Below are 18,241 nucleotides of genomic sequence, written 5' to 3'. Positions count from 1 at the left end.
TGATGAACTTAATGAGGTCAAATGGTACCAAATACTGCAAGTAACACAATTTTGAATAGGAAGCCAACATGAGAATGAGCTCCATGTTAGAAAATTGGTATAATGCTTCACTGATCAAAGGCAGAGCGATGTGGTATGTTTTGACCCAGTCTCCACATAGCCAAGCTGTGAAAGAGAACATTCACCATCTAAAATTTAAAACCTCACAGCACCACTGAGGATTGGTTTAATAATGCGGAAACAGTACCACTGGCTGATGACAGCTGGATTTTCATCTTGTTAGTTGATTTGGATATCTGTGTCCAGCAGGAAGATCCAACTCGAAATATGGTTTAAGAGTTTCAGTTAATATGCTGCATAGAGACTTCTAATAGCATTATAGGTTTTAAATCATCAAAATTTTATGTTGCGCCCAAGCAACAACTCCTGGAGAACTGCTGAAATACTCAAAGCTATTTTGCATGTAATTTTAAAGTTTTGCAGTATATGCTCTGTAGCATGGGGACACCTTTTAATTCTGAGGGAACTGCACAATTCAATTCAATTTCATATTAAAAGACTATTAAAGAAGCATCCTATTGGACCAGGACTACATTCCAGACTTGTGTCTCAAATCGTACACCATAGCAGGTACATCACTAAAACTTGATTTTTTGAGTGAGCTCAGAGAAAATTTTCAGTTCTTTAGTGTCAAACTCCAAACATACTCATGTAAGAGAATTAACATTGACCTAAGGGAGCTTTAAAGAAAGGGTCTGAGTACATCTTCCAGCTCTCAAAGCAGCAAAGATGAATGTGCTGTCATATTGAGTGCCAAAACAAAACACCAACTGCATCAAACAGTCAGGCTTTAATCAATTTATGTCCTTACACAAGTGTTTTGGTGCATTCAGAACTGAAAATCCATTTAAGACCTTGGTGTAAAACCACTTGAATGCCTGTTCAAAAATGATTCTCTGTCCTGTTTTAGGAAGCAGCATGAAGCCCGGCTCCAGACTCCAGCAGCTGTTCAGAATGAATGAGCACAGGCCTTGGCTCATACTGTCAGTCTGATTACAGTCACTCCGGCCTAGCTGTCTGCACCCCTTGGATGCAGCCAAGACTCCTGCAGAGTCTCTTTTGTGGGGGGGAAATAAAGGAAAACAAAAACACAACTATTCCTGGAAAACTGTTGTTACATAACTGCATCCAAGCAAATAGATAATCGGTTAATTTGCCCTCATTCAAATGAGCCGCGCTGCATTTAGGTGGCAATTACGAACCATGATTGCCATTTTTGCTGTTAATTGATGTGATTTTCAGATAGACAGCGAAGCATGTCATTGTGCTGTGTTGTAAGCTTCCCTTGGCGTTAGAATTAGAGGGTTGCATTTCGACTCTATGATGTTTCCATAATGTACTTATATCCTTGCCTGTAGCTGTTTGCAAGCAACTAGAGACAGACCCCCCTCCTGCCCCATCGCCCCCATCATTTGGTTTGATTAGATCCATGCTTTGGCTCTCAGCCTGCAGCAGTCTTAATCACACACATGCTAGGAATTCTTTGAAAACACTTGAAGCAACAAATATTGAGCTATGCAACTCTCTCTACCACGCAAACAGAAACACTAAGCAGTGAACGAGAACACCATCAACAGATCACCAAAACTGTAAACTTTAATATCAACCCTACATCATTACAAATGAGCAATCTTTTGAGCTCCAGTCTCTAAAAGCACAGCAGGGGCAACTTCAGTTCGGTCTAATCTGCCCACATCTGACACTTTGACAGTCTTAAGGTTGACTTAGAGAAAGAGGAAATGCGTACCGTGTGTCAGTCCGTCAGCTGAGGGAGGCGAGCTCGTCGCTGCTACTGCTTCTTGGTCAGACTAAAGCTGGTACGACAAGCCACCGAGCTCAGCCCCGTCTCTCTCCCACACACAGACACTTGGCAAACACTGAAGGGAGGAGACAAGGCAGCGAGAACAAGCATGCAAGAGAATTCGAGCCTCCCTCCCATCCACCCTCCCTCCGTCTCCAATGAGTGATCTTTCCTCTCTTTCCTGCTCTTTTTCTTCCTGTCCTTCTCATCACTCAGAACCTTCAGTAATTTTGTTTCCCTACTCAGTAAATTTGTTACATCACCAGTGTTTGCTTACTCTTCCTCTGCTTTTATCTGTCCTCAGAACACTCATGGTGTTCCCTCTAGTCATCTCTTCATCCATCAAACTGTTTTTTTTTTCATTTTCAGCTACTTTTTTGACCCTGTGTAGGGCATTTCGACTACTATGCACCTCTTTTAGACATGTTTCTGAGACAAACATCATCTGACACAAAAGCCAGCAAAAACCACACAACCACGAAAACAAGGAAGTAGGGCGTCCTCTGTTTAGAAATGGGTGAACTCGGAGCCACAATTAAAATCTAGTGTACTGAAGCAGCTATTAGCGCAAGACAGAGCTCTGTGTACACCCTCGAGCGCAGTTACCGTAACCACACGACCCTTCCTCATGCTTTTGATGATTGGGGTCCTTCTGCACCAATAAACCAAAGCGACTGAGCCAATCTCCCCAGCCATCACGGAAAACCACCCCAGAGAAGGACGAGCGCACGACGCAGCCGCCCTGCGACCTTGTTATGGGTCCAGTAATGCAAGTTTTACTGCACTCTCCTCTGCTACTGTTTCCATTAATCCTCCTTAGCTGTTTTCCTCAACGGAGGGCATTTAAAGATACAACACAGGATGTAGAGCAGAGGTGTCAAACATGCTGCCGACGACTTTGTAAAATGCAAAAATCCCAGAGAAGACATTTAACTGCAAATTTTAAATTTGTAAAACTATACATTTTAAATAATTTCCAGACCATGACAAGTTGTTTTGATCATATAGTAAAATACTAGATTGTTCATTGTTCTTTTGTCGCTTTGTCACATTTTTATAATATTTTGTCTCGTTTTTTGTCTTTTTTTTGTCTGACTTTTGTCATGTCTCATGTTTTTGTCATTTTGTGTTTCTTTTTTGTCTCGCTTGTGTTTTTGTCTTATTTTTGTCATTTTGTGTTTTGCTTTATTCGTTGTTTGTCTATTTTTTGTTGTTTTGTGTCTCACTTTTGTCATTTTTTGTCTCATTTGTGTCATTTGTCTGTTTTTTCTGTTGCTTTATAACTTTTATGTCTAATTTTTTGTCTCTTTTTTGTTTTGTTTTGTGTCGTCTGTCCCGTTTTTTGTCATTTTGTTTCTCGCTTTTGTCGCTTTGTGTCTCATTTTTGTAATCTTTTGTCTTGTTTTCGTTGTTTTTTGTCAGATTTTTGTCGCTTTGATCATGAAGTAAAATACTGTATCATTCAGTTCCAGATATCTGAGACTAAATGTTTTGGGTCTTTGTAGACACTCTGTGATCTTGAAGTTGTAATGTGTAAATGATAAATCGAGGCATAATGTTGTTGAAATTGAATTTATTTTTCCTTCAGAAATTTCAGGTTGTTCTTAATGTTTTGTAAAAAGTGAAATCCTTAAATGTGAACATTTTCAGAATGTTTGCACTAAAACAAAGGAAACATTTGGATTTTTTTTAAAATATGTTTTTATGCTTTACTTTATTGGTCTGGCCCACTGGAGATCAAATTGGGCTGAATGTGGAACCTGAACTAAAATGAGTTTGACACCTCTGACGTAAAGCAACAGAAAAATGCTGAGGAGTTTGTCATTTTCGTTGAAGGTTGTTTGTAGACGCAGCAACGCATTTGATCTTCAGTACGAGCAAATTATCCACAAAACAAGACCAAGCAAAATGGCTGTGATTCCAGTCTCATCAACATTAGTCTACTCAGGCGAGGTAAACCTGAGGACTAAAGAGCTTACTTTTCAAATGCTTCCACATTTTTGTGAGTACTCTGCAATTAGGATGAAAATGATGAGTAATGGGAAACACAAGTACAGTCACCAGTAGCTGCTCTCAGAAATTTCACTCCATGAATAAAATCTGCGAGTGTTCTCGGCAAAAGTATCACCAGCTTGCCTCACATCATCATCATCATAATTTAGAACTTGTTGGTGGCAGTACAATGACAAAAAACTTAAGATAGTGCGAAAACTCGCCATGTCACTTCTGTTTTCTATTCTTGTTGGAGAGCCACCATCTGCCTTGACACATTTTTTTGGTTTGCTAGCAGATACATGAATGTGTCAGTTGCCAGGTAAGTTTGTTAAGGAATCATTTTGTGTCAGGCTATCACACGCTGTCTTCTCATCGCTACAAGGTTGCCAGGAAACCAGTGCAGACCCCAGGAGGCCATTTTTACACTTTGATTTATGCACAAAATAAACAAAAAACATCATATGGTGCTTCATTAGAGATGCTCTAGGCAGATTTTGCTAACTCCGGTCGGACCCAAGACAAGCTTATGATTTAAGGAGTTCAAGTTTGAACTGACAAAGAAAGTCCAGATCAAAACCAGTCACCATCGTCTGAGCAATCTTGAGCAACTATAGTTAGGTGGTTGGTGGCAGCAAAATAAGTTTCTAAAGTTGGAATGGCAAAGACGTCAGCAAATAGTTGACTACTTACACATCCAACAGACAGAAAACAACATTATCCTTTATTACTAATTGTTTTTCTGGCCTCTCAGTGAATGTGGGCTGAAAATTCCTCAGGGCTGGGTGATTAAATGAATTTTACAGGGAACATCTGGTTCTCTAGCTGCTAAAATCTTGCTTTTCGGGAGTGGTTTATCAGGGCTTTTTCTCTTACAATGGCTGTCTGCTACATCTAAAAAAAAACAAAAAAAAAAAACAAGGAGGACAGTGAAGTTCAATAAAACCAAGACGATGAGCTGAAAAATGCTAAAAAGCTCAGTGAAGCTTAACGGACGCCACAATCTGTAAGTCTTTGTAGTTTTGTCACAAAGCAACACTTTCCCCACAGAAAATTAATTATTAATTATTATGAAAATCTTTTTTGCAGCTTTAAAATGGGAAATCTTATTCTAAACAAACCAAGTTGTATTAGCAGTCATTGCATCGGACCAAATATAGTTCAGTTTTTTGTTTGTTTTACGGTTTGACTAGTTTTTAACTGTTTGGTAGCAAATAGAACAACTGTCGGAGATTAATTGGACTAAGCTGGCTTCATTCTCTGCCCCAAACTACCCGTCAGGTGGTTGAACAGATTTGGAAACATCTTCACCTCCACATCTTTCCACTGACATATCGGGGAGATCTGTGTCTGACTGTTTCTGTCACTCGAAACCAACAATTCATCACTCACATCAACTTCACGCAGTCCCTGGACAGCTGTGTGGAAGCGAAAAAGGAGCCAAAAATGTCACTTTTCTCTTGGTCTTTTTTCTTATTTTCTATTCAACAATTTGTTATTTCTCCATGTGAACAACCAGGTGCAGCTGCATGAATCTTCTGAATGAGTCTTGCTGATGAAAATGTCTGAAATTTCACACTAATGAAACAGAGGAAGTGTAAGAAAGACTTCTGTGAATGTTTATAAATAGTATAGTACTGTGAGCATACAGTAGTTGCTGTTTCAAGTTCTGAAAGTGATCTTTCACTGCAGATTGTGCATGTAAAAAATATCCTAACAGAGCAGAGTAAAATACATTTCTTAGAACAGACTTACAAAGCAAAAGTTGTAAGGACGCAGTGAGCATGGAGGGAGAGATGCCTGTGATTCGCACCATGAGGTTCAAAATTATTTTCATCTTGACAAAAAAAAAGGCCTGTTTCTTGCATGTTACTGTGGTGGCTGCGGATGTAAAACAACACAGCACTTTCTTCTCAAGGGAGCCTGAACTGAGCAGAACACACCAAACAAAAACTGCATCTATTACGCTCAGAAATGCAAACTCATTTGCAACAGAACACTGGCCATTATAATTAGACTAAAGAGTTCAGCTGCAGGCAGGAAGCTCCCGCTGAGAGTGATTTAGTTTGTGACTTTGACAATGTTTTCCCAAAGAAAAACCAGCAAAGCAAACATTTATAGTGCTGACTGCGACAGCAGCACAAAAACCCTTAAAACCTCTGAACCTCAAAACCCAACTCTACACCAGATTCTGTAGAAAACAAAACACTTGTCCTCTTTTGCACAAAAGAAAAGCCATATTTTCAGCTAAACTGGCAACCACACAGAGCAGATATGAAGAAATGCAAGTAGGAAAATATCTACAGAATGAAGAGTCACCATTTTGTTTAACCATTATTTGTAACACCTGTGAACATCAGAAAAATCCTGTACATGCTGATCTCAGATTTGTTAAGATTTTGGTAAACAAATAAAGAAATTCCACTTTATTTTTTATATTGTTTATGGCACTATAACTGTATATAACTGCACAAAAGGACTTCTTTTTTTTTTTAGTTTCCTTCACTTCTAGTCATGGTTGTGCTGTATTGGTACTGGACTTTACATTGCAGTGAAAAATGATTTCACATCAGGTAAACACGTAACGAGAGCAAAAATGGCCGGAATCTTATTGGAGTTCAGAGAGTTAATAGTAACTATGGTAAAAGCAATACATTAGGTATTTTGGTCATTTTTGTATTGTTTGAGAAACAGATCAAATGTCTACAATTGATTTCAAAGGTACCTAATCAGTGACTCACAACTTTCACACAGTTCTTAGTTGTGAATCTACTACAAGGGAACTTAAAGCTTAAGGTCCCAGCTGTTTTTCATGGCATTTGCTTCAATGGCTGTCAAACTCTGCAGTAAGATATCTCAGTCATGCTCAAAGAACACCGGATACACAAGGAAACTGAAGTCTTCCTGTGTCCTTTCTGAACCACTGGTGCACTTTCACAACATAAAGCACATTACTCCATAGCTCCAGCAGTTCTAGTGTTAAAGTCAATTCAGTATTCATGAATGCATCCTTCACTTACTGCATAGTATACATAACATCATGATATTGCTGTAAATAGGACTGTATACAGCAGCATCAGCAGCAGGATAGATTTGTAAAAGGGGACATGTATAATACATGATGCCACATATGATTAAAAGGACAGCTCCTCTCACTTCTCAGTATTGAAGCTAGCAGAATACACACTTCATCATAATTGCAGCCCATGTGCTGACACCCAATATATTACCCTCCTTGAGCCAAGGAACTAGATACTCCAAGAGGGACGTGTCTGTGTAGCTGACAGTTATATGTGCACAGATCGATTCACGGCAGCAAAAAAAACAGGGAGATAAATGTGCTTTAATCAGTTACTCGGGGTCGTATAGTAAAAAGGCAATGCTTAAATAGCTGGATCTCAAGGGGGCACACACACACAGTGCCTTGCTGAATTATCAGATCAATGCAATGCTACATGACTGTGCCTTTTTCATTCCTTGTGTCAATAAATCCACACTGCCCACCCACCACCTCTGCACAGCTAAAAGACGGATTTTTCTGTTTGACAAGGACTGAACAAATCTGGGCAGAAGCACTCCATTTCCTCCACTGCGCTGCACAGTTCAATCCTGGATGCTAAAGCCAACAACTGCCCCCATCATCATCCGAGGTTCACTTTGTCAAGCCTTTTCAAAGTTACTCTATATTTTCAGGCTTTCATTTGCACTTTTCTCTCAGCGCGAGGCTGAGCTAAAGCCGTGGAGGATAAGCTGGCTTTTCCTGTGTACTTGAACCAATTTACTTCAGTGGTGAGAATGTGTCTCATCAGCTCTGGCTGTCAGCGGTGCTCCATCAACAGCTTCCAGAGTCTGACCGCTGATGTACAGAAGCTGATACAGCCTCAGTTTCTCACTCCCTACGAGAAGCCTGGAGCCAATTTTCACCTCTGGCTTCTTGTAGCCCCATGGAGCTTATTTCTGTCACACTATGTGGCATTGTAGTGTTAGTGGTAAGACCCTCTAAAAGCCCTGCCAGTTATAAATCCTTTTTCACTGCAGAGAAAAGATTATGAACAATGTGATGTCAAAAGTTACATGTGGATGACTAGTAGGGCTGCATCTTGTCTTTATGTTGTGTCATTGAGCATTTTTATTTTCTTTGATTCTTGCTGTAAAAGGATAGCTTTCTAGCATAGTTTTGACTTCTTCATACATCTATGACATCCATCGTTAGCCCTCTGAAACCCAGGCACTTTCTAGGATTTTTTCTTCTCTTATAGATCCTGATTTTATTCATTTCAAGTGAAACATAGAGAAAGAAAACAATTTGATCAAATATTTCAAAATTCTGATTATGTTTGCTTATGTTTCCTGACAGGGGCTGCACAGTGGCTTGGTGGTTACCAATGTCCCCTGGGATCTTTCTGCATGAAGTTTGCATGTTCTCTCTGTGCAGCATCGGTTCTCACTGGGTACTCCAGTTTCTTCCCATAGTCCAAAAACACGCTGAGGTTAATTGGTGATTCTACATTGTCCGTAGGTGCAAAAGTGAGAGTGAGTGTTTGTCTCCATGTGTACCCCTGTGACAGACTAGTGACCTGTCCAGGGTTAGCTGGGCTATGCTCCAGCCCCAAATGAGGATAATGGATGTTTCCTGAGAAAAGGCCATTACATGTGATGCATTCATAGACAGTCAGAAAGTTTAAAATCTGATGCTTATTTCTCTTTTTACAGTTTCTTGCTGTGACAAATGGTGTAATTTTGGTGATTTTTTTTTTTTAAAAGAAAACATGACTTTCAAATTTGCTTGCAGGCTGTGGAGCCCAGGGGATTAACCCTTTGATGCACAACATGGGTCCAAAGTGACTCAAATCTAACGGAAAATGGGTATCTCCTGACGCATACTGCACATCAAAGGGTTAATAATGCTTTTTCTGTCGATTAGGGTCACAAAAACTTCAATTATTCTTCGTTTCGTTGTTATAAAACAAACCTTAAATCACAATTCTTCTGAGTACGATAGACTAAGGGCAGTGAAAAGACATTGGATTCAACTAAAAACAAGAAACAAGCTTAGGCTGATGGAGAAAGTCAGTTTTGTAGCTATTTGGTCATGAATGAAAACATTAGACAAACTGAAACTTGACCACATGGTTATATTAGATTAAAAAGTGAAAGGATTGCCAAGACTATTTAAAAAAAAAAAAAAAAAACCTCACTTGGATATCATGTACGTCTTTACTAAATTTCATGGCAACTCCTTCAAACATTGTCAAGATATTTCGGTCCAGTGAACCAGCAGACAGGTACAGCTATTCCTACAGATACACAGATGGACGACCTAAAGTCTCCTTTGAGCAAACAGTGCTCTGTAAACACATTAACCATGCGGACACGCATGAAAAGAATCCATTAATGACTTACACCATTTGTTGATTTTTATTATGAAAGTAATCTTGGCATCTAGATAATGTGAATGTAGGAATTGATTTTGATTTAGGTAATTGGGTATTCTTGTGCAGCAAACAGAAGACAAACTCTCTTTGATTACCATCTACAGAAGCCTGTCAAGATCTGCATTATTAAGAATGCCATTCTGCTTTACATGAAGAGTACTGTAATACTGTTGACGACTGATTCATGTTGAAAGAAAGAGTTGTTATGGAGAGACTCTTAAAAATAAAAACTGAATCACGAGGCAGCCTGAGGTATAATGGGTTTAATTATCTTTAAAGCAACAGGGCTAATGGCCTGTGGTGTAGTTGGAGCAGATGGAAACTGTGCCTGCAGCCTGGGATGCATATGGAAGACACTTGTTGCTCGCAGAAACAGAAAACAACTTTGACTAGATCTAAAAAAAATCATATGAAAAGGAACAGAGCACTTTTTATTTTTCTAGCAACATTCTGCTTCCCAGCACAACCAGTCTTGTACTGTTGGCAATCACAAAAGCTTATCTGGAACAAATGGACGTGAAGCACCTTGCCAAAGGGCAATTCAGCAGCCACTGAGTATTTATTCTCATTCATTTTAGCTGCTCAAATACCCTCAGCTGGTGATCTCCTCATCACAGATCCTCTTCGCTTACCTCTAAGTTACCTTAAGCCCATTGTTCAAGCGCATAATGGTTGTCTGTGTGCCTTTTCACTGCTGCCTATTCTGAACAGCAGGTCACCAGTGCTTTCATTATTGTATGTACAATGCAAATGACAGGACGGTGAATGGTGGTGGATGTTTGAAACAGGAGGGGGGCTGGCTGCTATAAACCTTCCTGAAGCGTCTCCTGACTGTGAGGATGTCAGAGGGAATGGAGAAGCGGCAGTCACCTGGCGTGCTTCCCAGAGCCTTTCATCTCGTGTTGGGAGCCATCCTCCCTACCAACAGGCCCTTTCAGCAAACAGCAGGGCAAACCAGCTACACAATACGTCCCACAGTCTGAGTACTCGGCATTCTGGCAATGCAGTCCCTTTACTCCTATAATGTGTGATCAAGTGATAACAAACTGCCCTGGACCCTCCACAAAAGAGGTATGTTGCCAAATCTTCCAGACGTGCACATTGATCAAATTCAATCCAAAAGAACTAATTTAAGAGCAGATACAGTGATATGGCTTTCAATGCAATTTATGCATCAGCAGTTTAATTATGCAGTGGTTAAAATAGACTGAAGAGAAGGCAGGTTCAGAAATTAGTGTGCGCTAATAACAGAGAGTCAGTGTCATTAAAACTCACTCCCACTTTAAGCAAGACCCAAAGAAGTAGGGAAGTGCTTTTGGCTCTGCTCCCATTCAGCTCCAATGTGTTGCTCTGTATGTGGAGGCCAGTGGGAGAGATGGCCAGCACTGTTATCATCTCACTTATCTCCAATAATAATTGCCCTCCTGCTCACTGCAAAAATGGCTACTGAGGATAATGACTGAAATGAAAGGGCAGAATGAGGATTCCAGGAGGGTTATTTAATGTGTGAATATGCGTGTGCTAACTGCCACTTGCTCGGTCACATCGTATTTCACACAATATTTTTGCTGCGGATGACTTCATTTTGTATGCATGTGGCTCCTCTCAAGCTCAAGTTGTTCAGCCGACCATTAACATAACCTCAAACTTGTGCTGAATACAGATAATACTACATATGTTTTATTCGAAAGCACTTATTTCAGTTCCCTTTTCATGCAAAAAATGTCCATCACAAGTTTCCATGAACCCAACCTGAGTAACAGCCCAAAGTTCAGGAAATATTCTAATTTGAGCAGTTGAATGCAGTGAAGTCTGGACATTTTGACTTAAAACAGTGACTTCAACAATTATTAATTATTGAAGTGAATTATTTATTACTCAAATAATCAAGCAAGTGGCAAAGAAACTAAAGAGGACATAGAGTTTCTTTATTCAGAATAGGAAGATAAGCACTACTCATTTTACTTTAAAACCACTTGATACTACCATGAATGTCATAGACATCTCTGCGTAACATGCAAAACACTAGGTTGGCCCTAATTATCAACAAGAAGTGAAACCACCCCTGACCACCAACGCGCTGTAGTCATTCTCTGAATTCCACATTTTCTTGTCATTTTTTGCTGAAATTTGCATTTCCCCATTTCCCAGTTCTCCTCCACTTTGCAAACATGCAATTTTTGGAAATTGTACCCGACCAGCTGAAGCAATTATCACAATGCTTCGGCATGTTTACGCAGATGCACGTATCTGACGAATCGCATTCTACAATTACATATTATTATTATCAAATATTTTTCTTGAAAACGGCAGAAAGAATTTTTAATGCTACTGAGAATCAAATTTAATGATTTTTAATGCTATTTAAGGCCTTAATTTTCGCAAAATCAATTTAATGACTAGTAATGCTTTTTAATGCCCCGCAGAAACCCTGGAATATTCAGGAACTAAAGGTAAATAAATTTACCTTTGTCAGAAAATACAGATTTCTGAATCTAGATCTTTGTATTTTTATAGGAGCCTGGCTTTAGTACGAGACTGTTGATCTGTAACACCAAACAGGAAGCTGTCGCACCAATAAACTGGAATACAAAACAAAGAACAACAACAGTGGATGACCGTGTCAGAATTTTCTATGGCCTGATGTATCACTGTTTCTGTTTCAAGAGAAGAGTGTGTTGAAGCTACACACCTCTGACCTTTAATCATCTGAAACCAGAGAGACAGTCTTGTCTATCTACTGACCTCCACACACACATTGCCCCTGACAGAAGTTTAACTCGAAGCAGCAAAGTATGGTGTCTGCCACAGTCAGTCTGACAAGCATGTGGCAGCTTGGCTATATTAGCACCTTCAGCTGATCATTAAGGTTTGAAGAGTGTACTCCTGGAGCACATGTCCTGTCATTGTTGCCAGCAGGAAACAGGAGCCCTTTCCACCTTAAGACTATACATGGAGGTTAAGTGAAGACCACCAGTTATTAGAGAGAATTATCCACATCTAAGAGACAGTGAGGCACAGTGGGTGGATATAAGGTGACTGTTCAGGTATAAAGTGGAAGCTACAGTGTGCAGTCCTCGATAACAAGTGTTACTTTGAGATTCTCTGTCAGAATATCTAAAAATATAGCAGCTTCTTGTACCTCATTATTCTTTAAAAGCATCCTTTTTTATGTATTGTCAATTATCTCCTATTCTGGAACACTGAGTTACTCTCTTGTTTAGAAACCTTAAAATGCATCTCCATGTGGGACAGTACAAATATATGCCACTACAACTCACCAAAGGTTTTTCAGGCTCCTGCTGGGACTCGGAGGAGGACTCCATGGTCGTGTTAAACCAGAGTCAGGCCCGTCAGCGCTGCTGTGATGACTGCATATCTGTAAAGAGGGAGAGGCAATGCGTTACCAAATGAGGACATTATTACGACTTACAACAAGAAAATATGTAGAATTTCCTTTAGATATTTGTTGTTTTTGGTAAACAATGTATTAAAAATTCAATCCTCTAGTCAAAGCAGTCATTTTTGGCTTGGAATAGAACAGAAACCTTCAAAATGCCCCGTCACCTTTTGTGGGATGGCTAGTTGTAAGACTGGGCTTGCAACATCATGCCTACTCATCTTTTAAATTTCATAACAAGCAGGCTTTGATGGGGGTTTACAGATAGCAGAACAAAAACTTCTCTTCTTTTCACCATTGCATCCTAAAGCAGCAGAAACCTGCACACGTTCCTCCACTGCCATTTTCCATCCAAATACGTGAGAAATGGCTTGAGGCCTTCAGTAAATAGCCTGTTTCTAGTGCAAGCAGGGGAGGATGGAGGATCAGCCTGCCTGTCAGCTACCTTCCCCAGAGAGTCGTGAAAAATTCATTCTTTCAATCTATCGTTTTCTGCCTGCCCTCAGCTTGTTTTCCCTATAGAAGTGTTGGAGCATGACACTGTTTTTAACCTTTATCTATCTAGGGAAAGTTGGTGCTGGCTGCCACTTAACTGCTCCACTGGACCAGATGGGGAGTTACTCATCCACTAGTGTGGGCACCCTCTGTAGGCTCAATCCACAGGAATCTGGCCCAACATCTGTTTGTACATACAGGGTGGGGTGTTAAAAGAAAGGTTCAGGAACATTTCTTTGAACTATAGTACACAGTAGTATTCAAAATCACAATATGACATAGTAAGTACCTTAATGGATTAAATTGATTTCATTTTAAAAAGACACTCCATTACATCACAGATATAAAGATACAACCCAAATTAAAAGCTCTTCAAAAGTAACCTTTACAGCTAACCCCATTTTGCTTATTCTATTCCTGCATCATCAGATCAGAATGTTTTTGCCTTCTGCAGCATTTACTGTAATGTTGGTAAGAGGATTTTCTTTCCTCAAAGCTGTAAATATGGTCAGACAAGAGAAGCATGGTGCTTTGTTTCATTTCACTTCATTTAAGGAGCATTACACCATCACAGAACATTTTTCTCCTGATTCAGATTCCAGTACCTGCACTGAGCAAATCTGCTGAATAGTGCTGTCATGCTCATTCTCTCTTTTTCTAAAAATGGTGTAGTCTTCACTGTGAGGACCTTATTGTCCATACCATGAAGTTTTATATTGTTCTTTTCTGTACAGAAGCAATCTATTGCAGTCCGTCCATCCTAAAAGAAGGACTCTTCCAATGTTGTTCCTACAAATATTTCAGAATTTTTTTTCTCCTATTGAAGATTTCCAAAATTTCAATTTACAGAAAATACAGTGTCTTTTGATGATGTTAGATGATGTTAGATGCTGTATGCAGTCTCAAGCAACCATAAATTATGGCAACTGGACTAACCTCGTGTTAGTCAAAAACGTTTCACCTCTCATCCAAGAGGCTTCTTCAGTTCAGTTCTGTTCTGATAATGCAGGGATAGAATAAGCAGTCTGCTGTATGCAGACTAACAGCTAGTAGGCCACCATGACTAAATACAAATTGAATTTCATAGTGACATTGACAAAGACACTGAACAATACCAATCTCCTCAATACAGACACAAAGACAAACTAAAAGCAGTTTTTTCACTGCATTTTTGAGTGATTCAATGATTTAGTGTTCACCACAAACCAGAAGGACAACCCTAAAACCAAAAATCAAAACCTAAGATCCCATAACAAGAAAAGCACTCAGAGTGCAGTAGTCCACCAAGGCTGCTCAGTCGTTTGTTGCATGATTTCCGGCAGATGAAATCTTTAAAAAATTTGTGGTTCACAGCGGTGGATTTGCAGTAGGATCGCAATCATGTGATCGTCAGTAGGCAGCTGACGAAGTGTTCACTTGTAGTCATAGTTACAGTGACGCCATGCTAGTATCTCTCAGTGAGACAGAAATCTTTAACAAATCCATGGATACAGACTATAAGCCACATCACTGCCAAAATCCAATCACTTGGTCTTTATGTCATTTCTGACCGTCCCAGAAAATTTCATCCAAATCTGTTAGTCCGTTTTTGAGTAAAAGATTAAAAATTAAATAATTATCCTTTTAACGTACGCTTTCAACGGATTAAACCAAAAGGAAATACATATGACAATGTGCATTGTATTTCATGATCCATACAAACCAACGTGGATCATCACATAACTCCACCACGTTCCTTGGTGGAGAAATAACCAACAAAGTGACAAAGTAAGAATACCATCCACTGTCCCACCCAACTGCCCCTCAGCAAATTTCTTTACTCTCCATGCAGTTTCTGTATCCATGTAGAATAAAGTTCAGGTCTAACCTTTTCGTTTGCAACTGTAATGTCAGTGCCAGCTAAATCCTAAACATGAGTTCTTGAACAAGTGGGACCATCTGTTAATTACACTATGCTGATTTACTGTTTTGTGTCGATATTTTAACTGTACGAACGCAGTGGCCCTGCCTGAGATTACAGCTGATCAGATTAAGGCTGTTGTAACATGGGAGTAAATGCTTCACTTGCATTGATGCAGCAACGACCACAGCTCAGCTTGAGGCTGAGTCCAAAGTGATAGTGCTTTAACGGCAATCACAATGGCACTGACAGCTGTAAGATGCTTATTCTTAAGAATCTCTGGCTCTTACTCACTCCCATTCAAAAGAATTAACCTACGTCTACAAATTCAAAGTCCGTTTTTTAACAAGTAAGGAAGGTCTCAACTGAAAAATTGATACCTTCTAATAAGAGCACCGGTGGTCAGTTTGGAAAGGACCTCTTCATTGATAAGGTTTGAAGCCTTATGGAGGGCTTTGACGTCTGCTGAGTGGGTGTTGATTGACAGCTGTGACTCAAAGTTCACTCGTCTACTAGTCTCCCACCTCCTGAGTTTACAATATTGGTTCAATGTTAACATTTGATAATGAAGTTGTGTGTTGTGTCTCCAGAATGTGAAAAACAACATCCCACACTCTTATTTTTGAAGGTCTTTGCTCTAAAAGAACAAGACGGTGCCACGATAAGTTGAATGACAACAAACTACCCATGTATACTGTATCTAATAGCACTACTGAGGAGCCTCAAGCAGATGACTTTGAAATTTGGAAGGTCATTTGTGAAGCAAAGCTGTGGTAATAAAAAGAAAATGTTTAGTCCTGTTTAGAGCTTTATGTTGATTAAAAAAAAGGTTAAAAATACATAATATGGTTTGCCCTCCTTCCCATTCACCCTGCTGAGATGGTGCTGAGATCAATAATTTCATCATGAGAAAGGGTAATCTCATCTAGTCCAATCACAGCACTGAAACGGTGCAATAAAGGCCTGAGAAGGACATTTAGAAAAGCTGTTACAAGCCACAATCATTAAAGCCACAGACTATTGATAAACTCGATCCTGTGTTTTCAGCAGGTGGGTACTCCATTTGGCTGAGGCTAAAATCATTGTAGTTTTCCAGTGAAATTGTATTGGATCTCCTCAGCCCAACACATAGGCCATTTCCTGTGGAAATTATCACACACATACACATTCATAAAGTTTTATTTCAAGCATCCTTTGGGGAACAGGTATGAAGCTGCTGCCAACAAAAGCCCATAAGCTTCCTCATGAAGGTGCCAAGAAAAGAGAAGCATGAAGGTAGCAGGAAGGAAGCAGTTTAAGAGACTATTCAGAGACAAATAGTGCCTAATATTTGACAGAGGACACTAGGACATCCTGACAAAAAGACGGTCACTAAATCCCTCCACCAGTCATTCTACTAATGTAACGCTCCAGTGCTCCAACAGCCTCTTGGCTCCAGCCAGCACACACACTTCATCTGGCCTCAATTCTCAAGGACCCATCACGCTGAGACAGATGCTTTCCACTTTCTCAAAGCCAGCTTTAGCAATCAGCAATCATGACTCAGCCTGGAGCGGCAGCCACACAGCTGAGGTCGGAAAGTAACAGAAAAATCAGAGAAGGTTTAGTAGCAGTGTGTGGGAGTTGGGTTTTTTTTCTCAAACATTTACTGCAATTATGCAGCGTCTGAAGTTTGTTGGAGGAATGGCAACTGTATTTCCTTCTGAAATGCAGAAGGTGTCGTATCTAAGCTCTGGCCCTAGAGTTAGCTTGTTGCCATTGTTGTACATTTTCTGTATTTAGTTGACACATTCTCAGGGGAACATATGCCTAGATTCTGCTGCAGCTTATTTTTGGATGACTAAATGGGCATTAACCCTGCAACTGTTCTATATTTGCTCGCTTTGGGCCACATAATGGATCATACTACTAATCCCAATGTGTCCATTTTTGGTAGTGAATTTAAGTTCCTGGAGTGAGGAAGCAGTAGTGCTACATGTGTGCAGTTCACTGAGAACCTGTACCTCAATTCATGTGACCCAGTCAAAGCATGCAGCAGTGTGAGGGATGGAAACGGTATTTCACTGATCTTTCCACTGAAGTCTAACCAGTTTTCTTCCAGTGAGGGGAAGGATGCCACCCATGTCATTTCAAGGTGACTCAGAGCTGGATCATCTCCTCAAAACTGCCACTGAAGAATCCTCAGAAAAACTGACATGTTGAAAAATGTGATACATGGAGCAAAATAGCACACTAGTAACATGTATTCTTTCATTTTTTGCAAATAATAATGACTATCAGTTGTATATATTGTCTAATCATTATTGCATATAATTATTGCTTGCATTATTTTAAAAATCTGCACATTAACTTTAATTATGGGTATTTAGGAGTCATCACTTAATAAAACAATCGACAAGTCAGGGACAAACAATCCCCTCTGCTATGCTTCTATTGTGTTGACTTTCTCCCACACTTTATTGACAGTCTGCTGCTTCACACAAGCTGGCACATCAAGAGTCTGTTTCAGCTGTAACGCAGTAGTCTGAGCTTAGAGCTATGAATCGTTGCCAAAGTTAGAGGGCAAATGCACAGGGAATCCTTAACTTGTGGCTTGGCAGTGGCCCCAAAAACAAAGCCGGAAACACTGGCGGAGGGGTTTCTCCACAGAGCCAAAACTGATAGCGCTGTATGCTTTGACAGACAAAGGATATGACTGCCATGTGTTGGTTTTTATGAGACACTACCAGTATGAGCAATGTACTATTGTTGTTGTGAATGCTGAAACATAATCACTGGCATTAAATACCACTGATGGTTACAAGCCCCATTACTGTGTATATTTTATATTTTGTTGCTTTTTGTTTTGAATACCTTTAAAAACTGCAGACAAAGTCTTGAACTTTTCATCTCAGCTTTTCTGAATAGAAGTTGATAGCTTTGCAGAGCAATTATAGTCCAATTACAGTTCTAAATGTGGTCTAATTATGGCCACAACTTTCATTTAATCAGGGCTGCACAACACTAACCAAGCTCTGTCAAAAAATAAAATCATTACATTGCTTACATGCAAACAGAGTAAGTTTGTTTTAAAAGCAGAACGTACAAGAAAAACACATTACAGAAAATGCTTGGTTTGACAACAAGGAAATAAGATCTGAAAATTGTGTTTGGGTTGA

At 39.7% G+C, this 18,241-nt stretch overlaps 1 protein-coding gene across 9 annotated transcripts in view; it reads right to left on the bottom strand.

Annotated features, from left to right (window-relative positions):
* osbpl8 (oxysterol binding protein-like 8) overlaps positions 1 to 18,241 on the bottom strand; it is a 112,128-nt gene that overhangs the window by 70,385 nt on the left and 23,502 nt on the right. For 5 of the 9 annotated variants that reach the window (XM_023282862.3, XM_023282858.3, XM_055006408.1 and 2 more), the window contains exon 2: positions 12,570 to 12,667. In XM_023282862.3, coding sequence (XP_023138630.1) covers positions 12,570 to 12,614 — 45 coding nt within the window. In that variant the 5' untranslated portion in view covers positions 12,615 to 12,667. Of the gene's footprint in view, positions 1 to 1,807; positions 1,960 to 12,569; positions 12,668 to 13,281; positions 13,368 to 18,241 lie in introns of those variants that run through there. The other 4 variants (XM_055006403.1, XM_055006410.1, XM_055006412.1 and 1 more) reach the window with 3 other exon arrangements.

The sequence above is a fragment of the Amphiprion ocellaris genome, chromosome 21, assembly GCF_022539595.1.
Source record: "Amphiprion ocellaris isolate individual 3 ecotype Okinawa chromosome 21, ASM2253959v1, whole genome shotgun sequence".
Lineage (NCBI taxonomy): Eukaryota > Metazoa > Chordata > Actinopteri > Pomacentridae > Amphiprion > Amphiprion ocellaris.
Note: the sequence above shows the minus strand (reverse complement) of the source record. Positions and strands in the feature narration are given on the sequence as shown.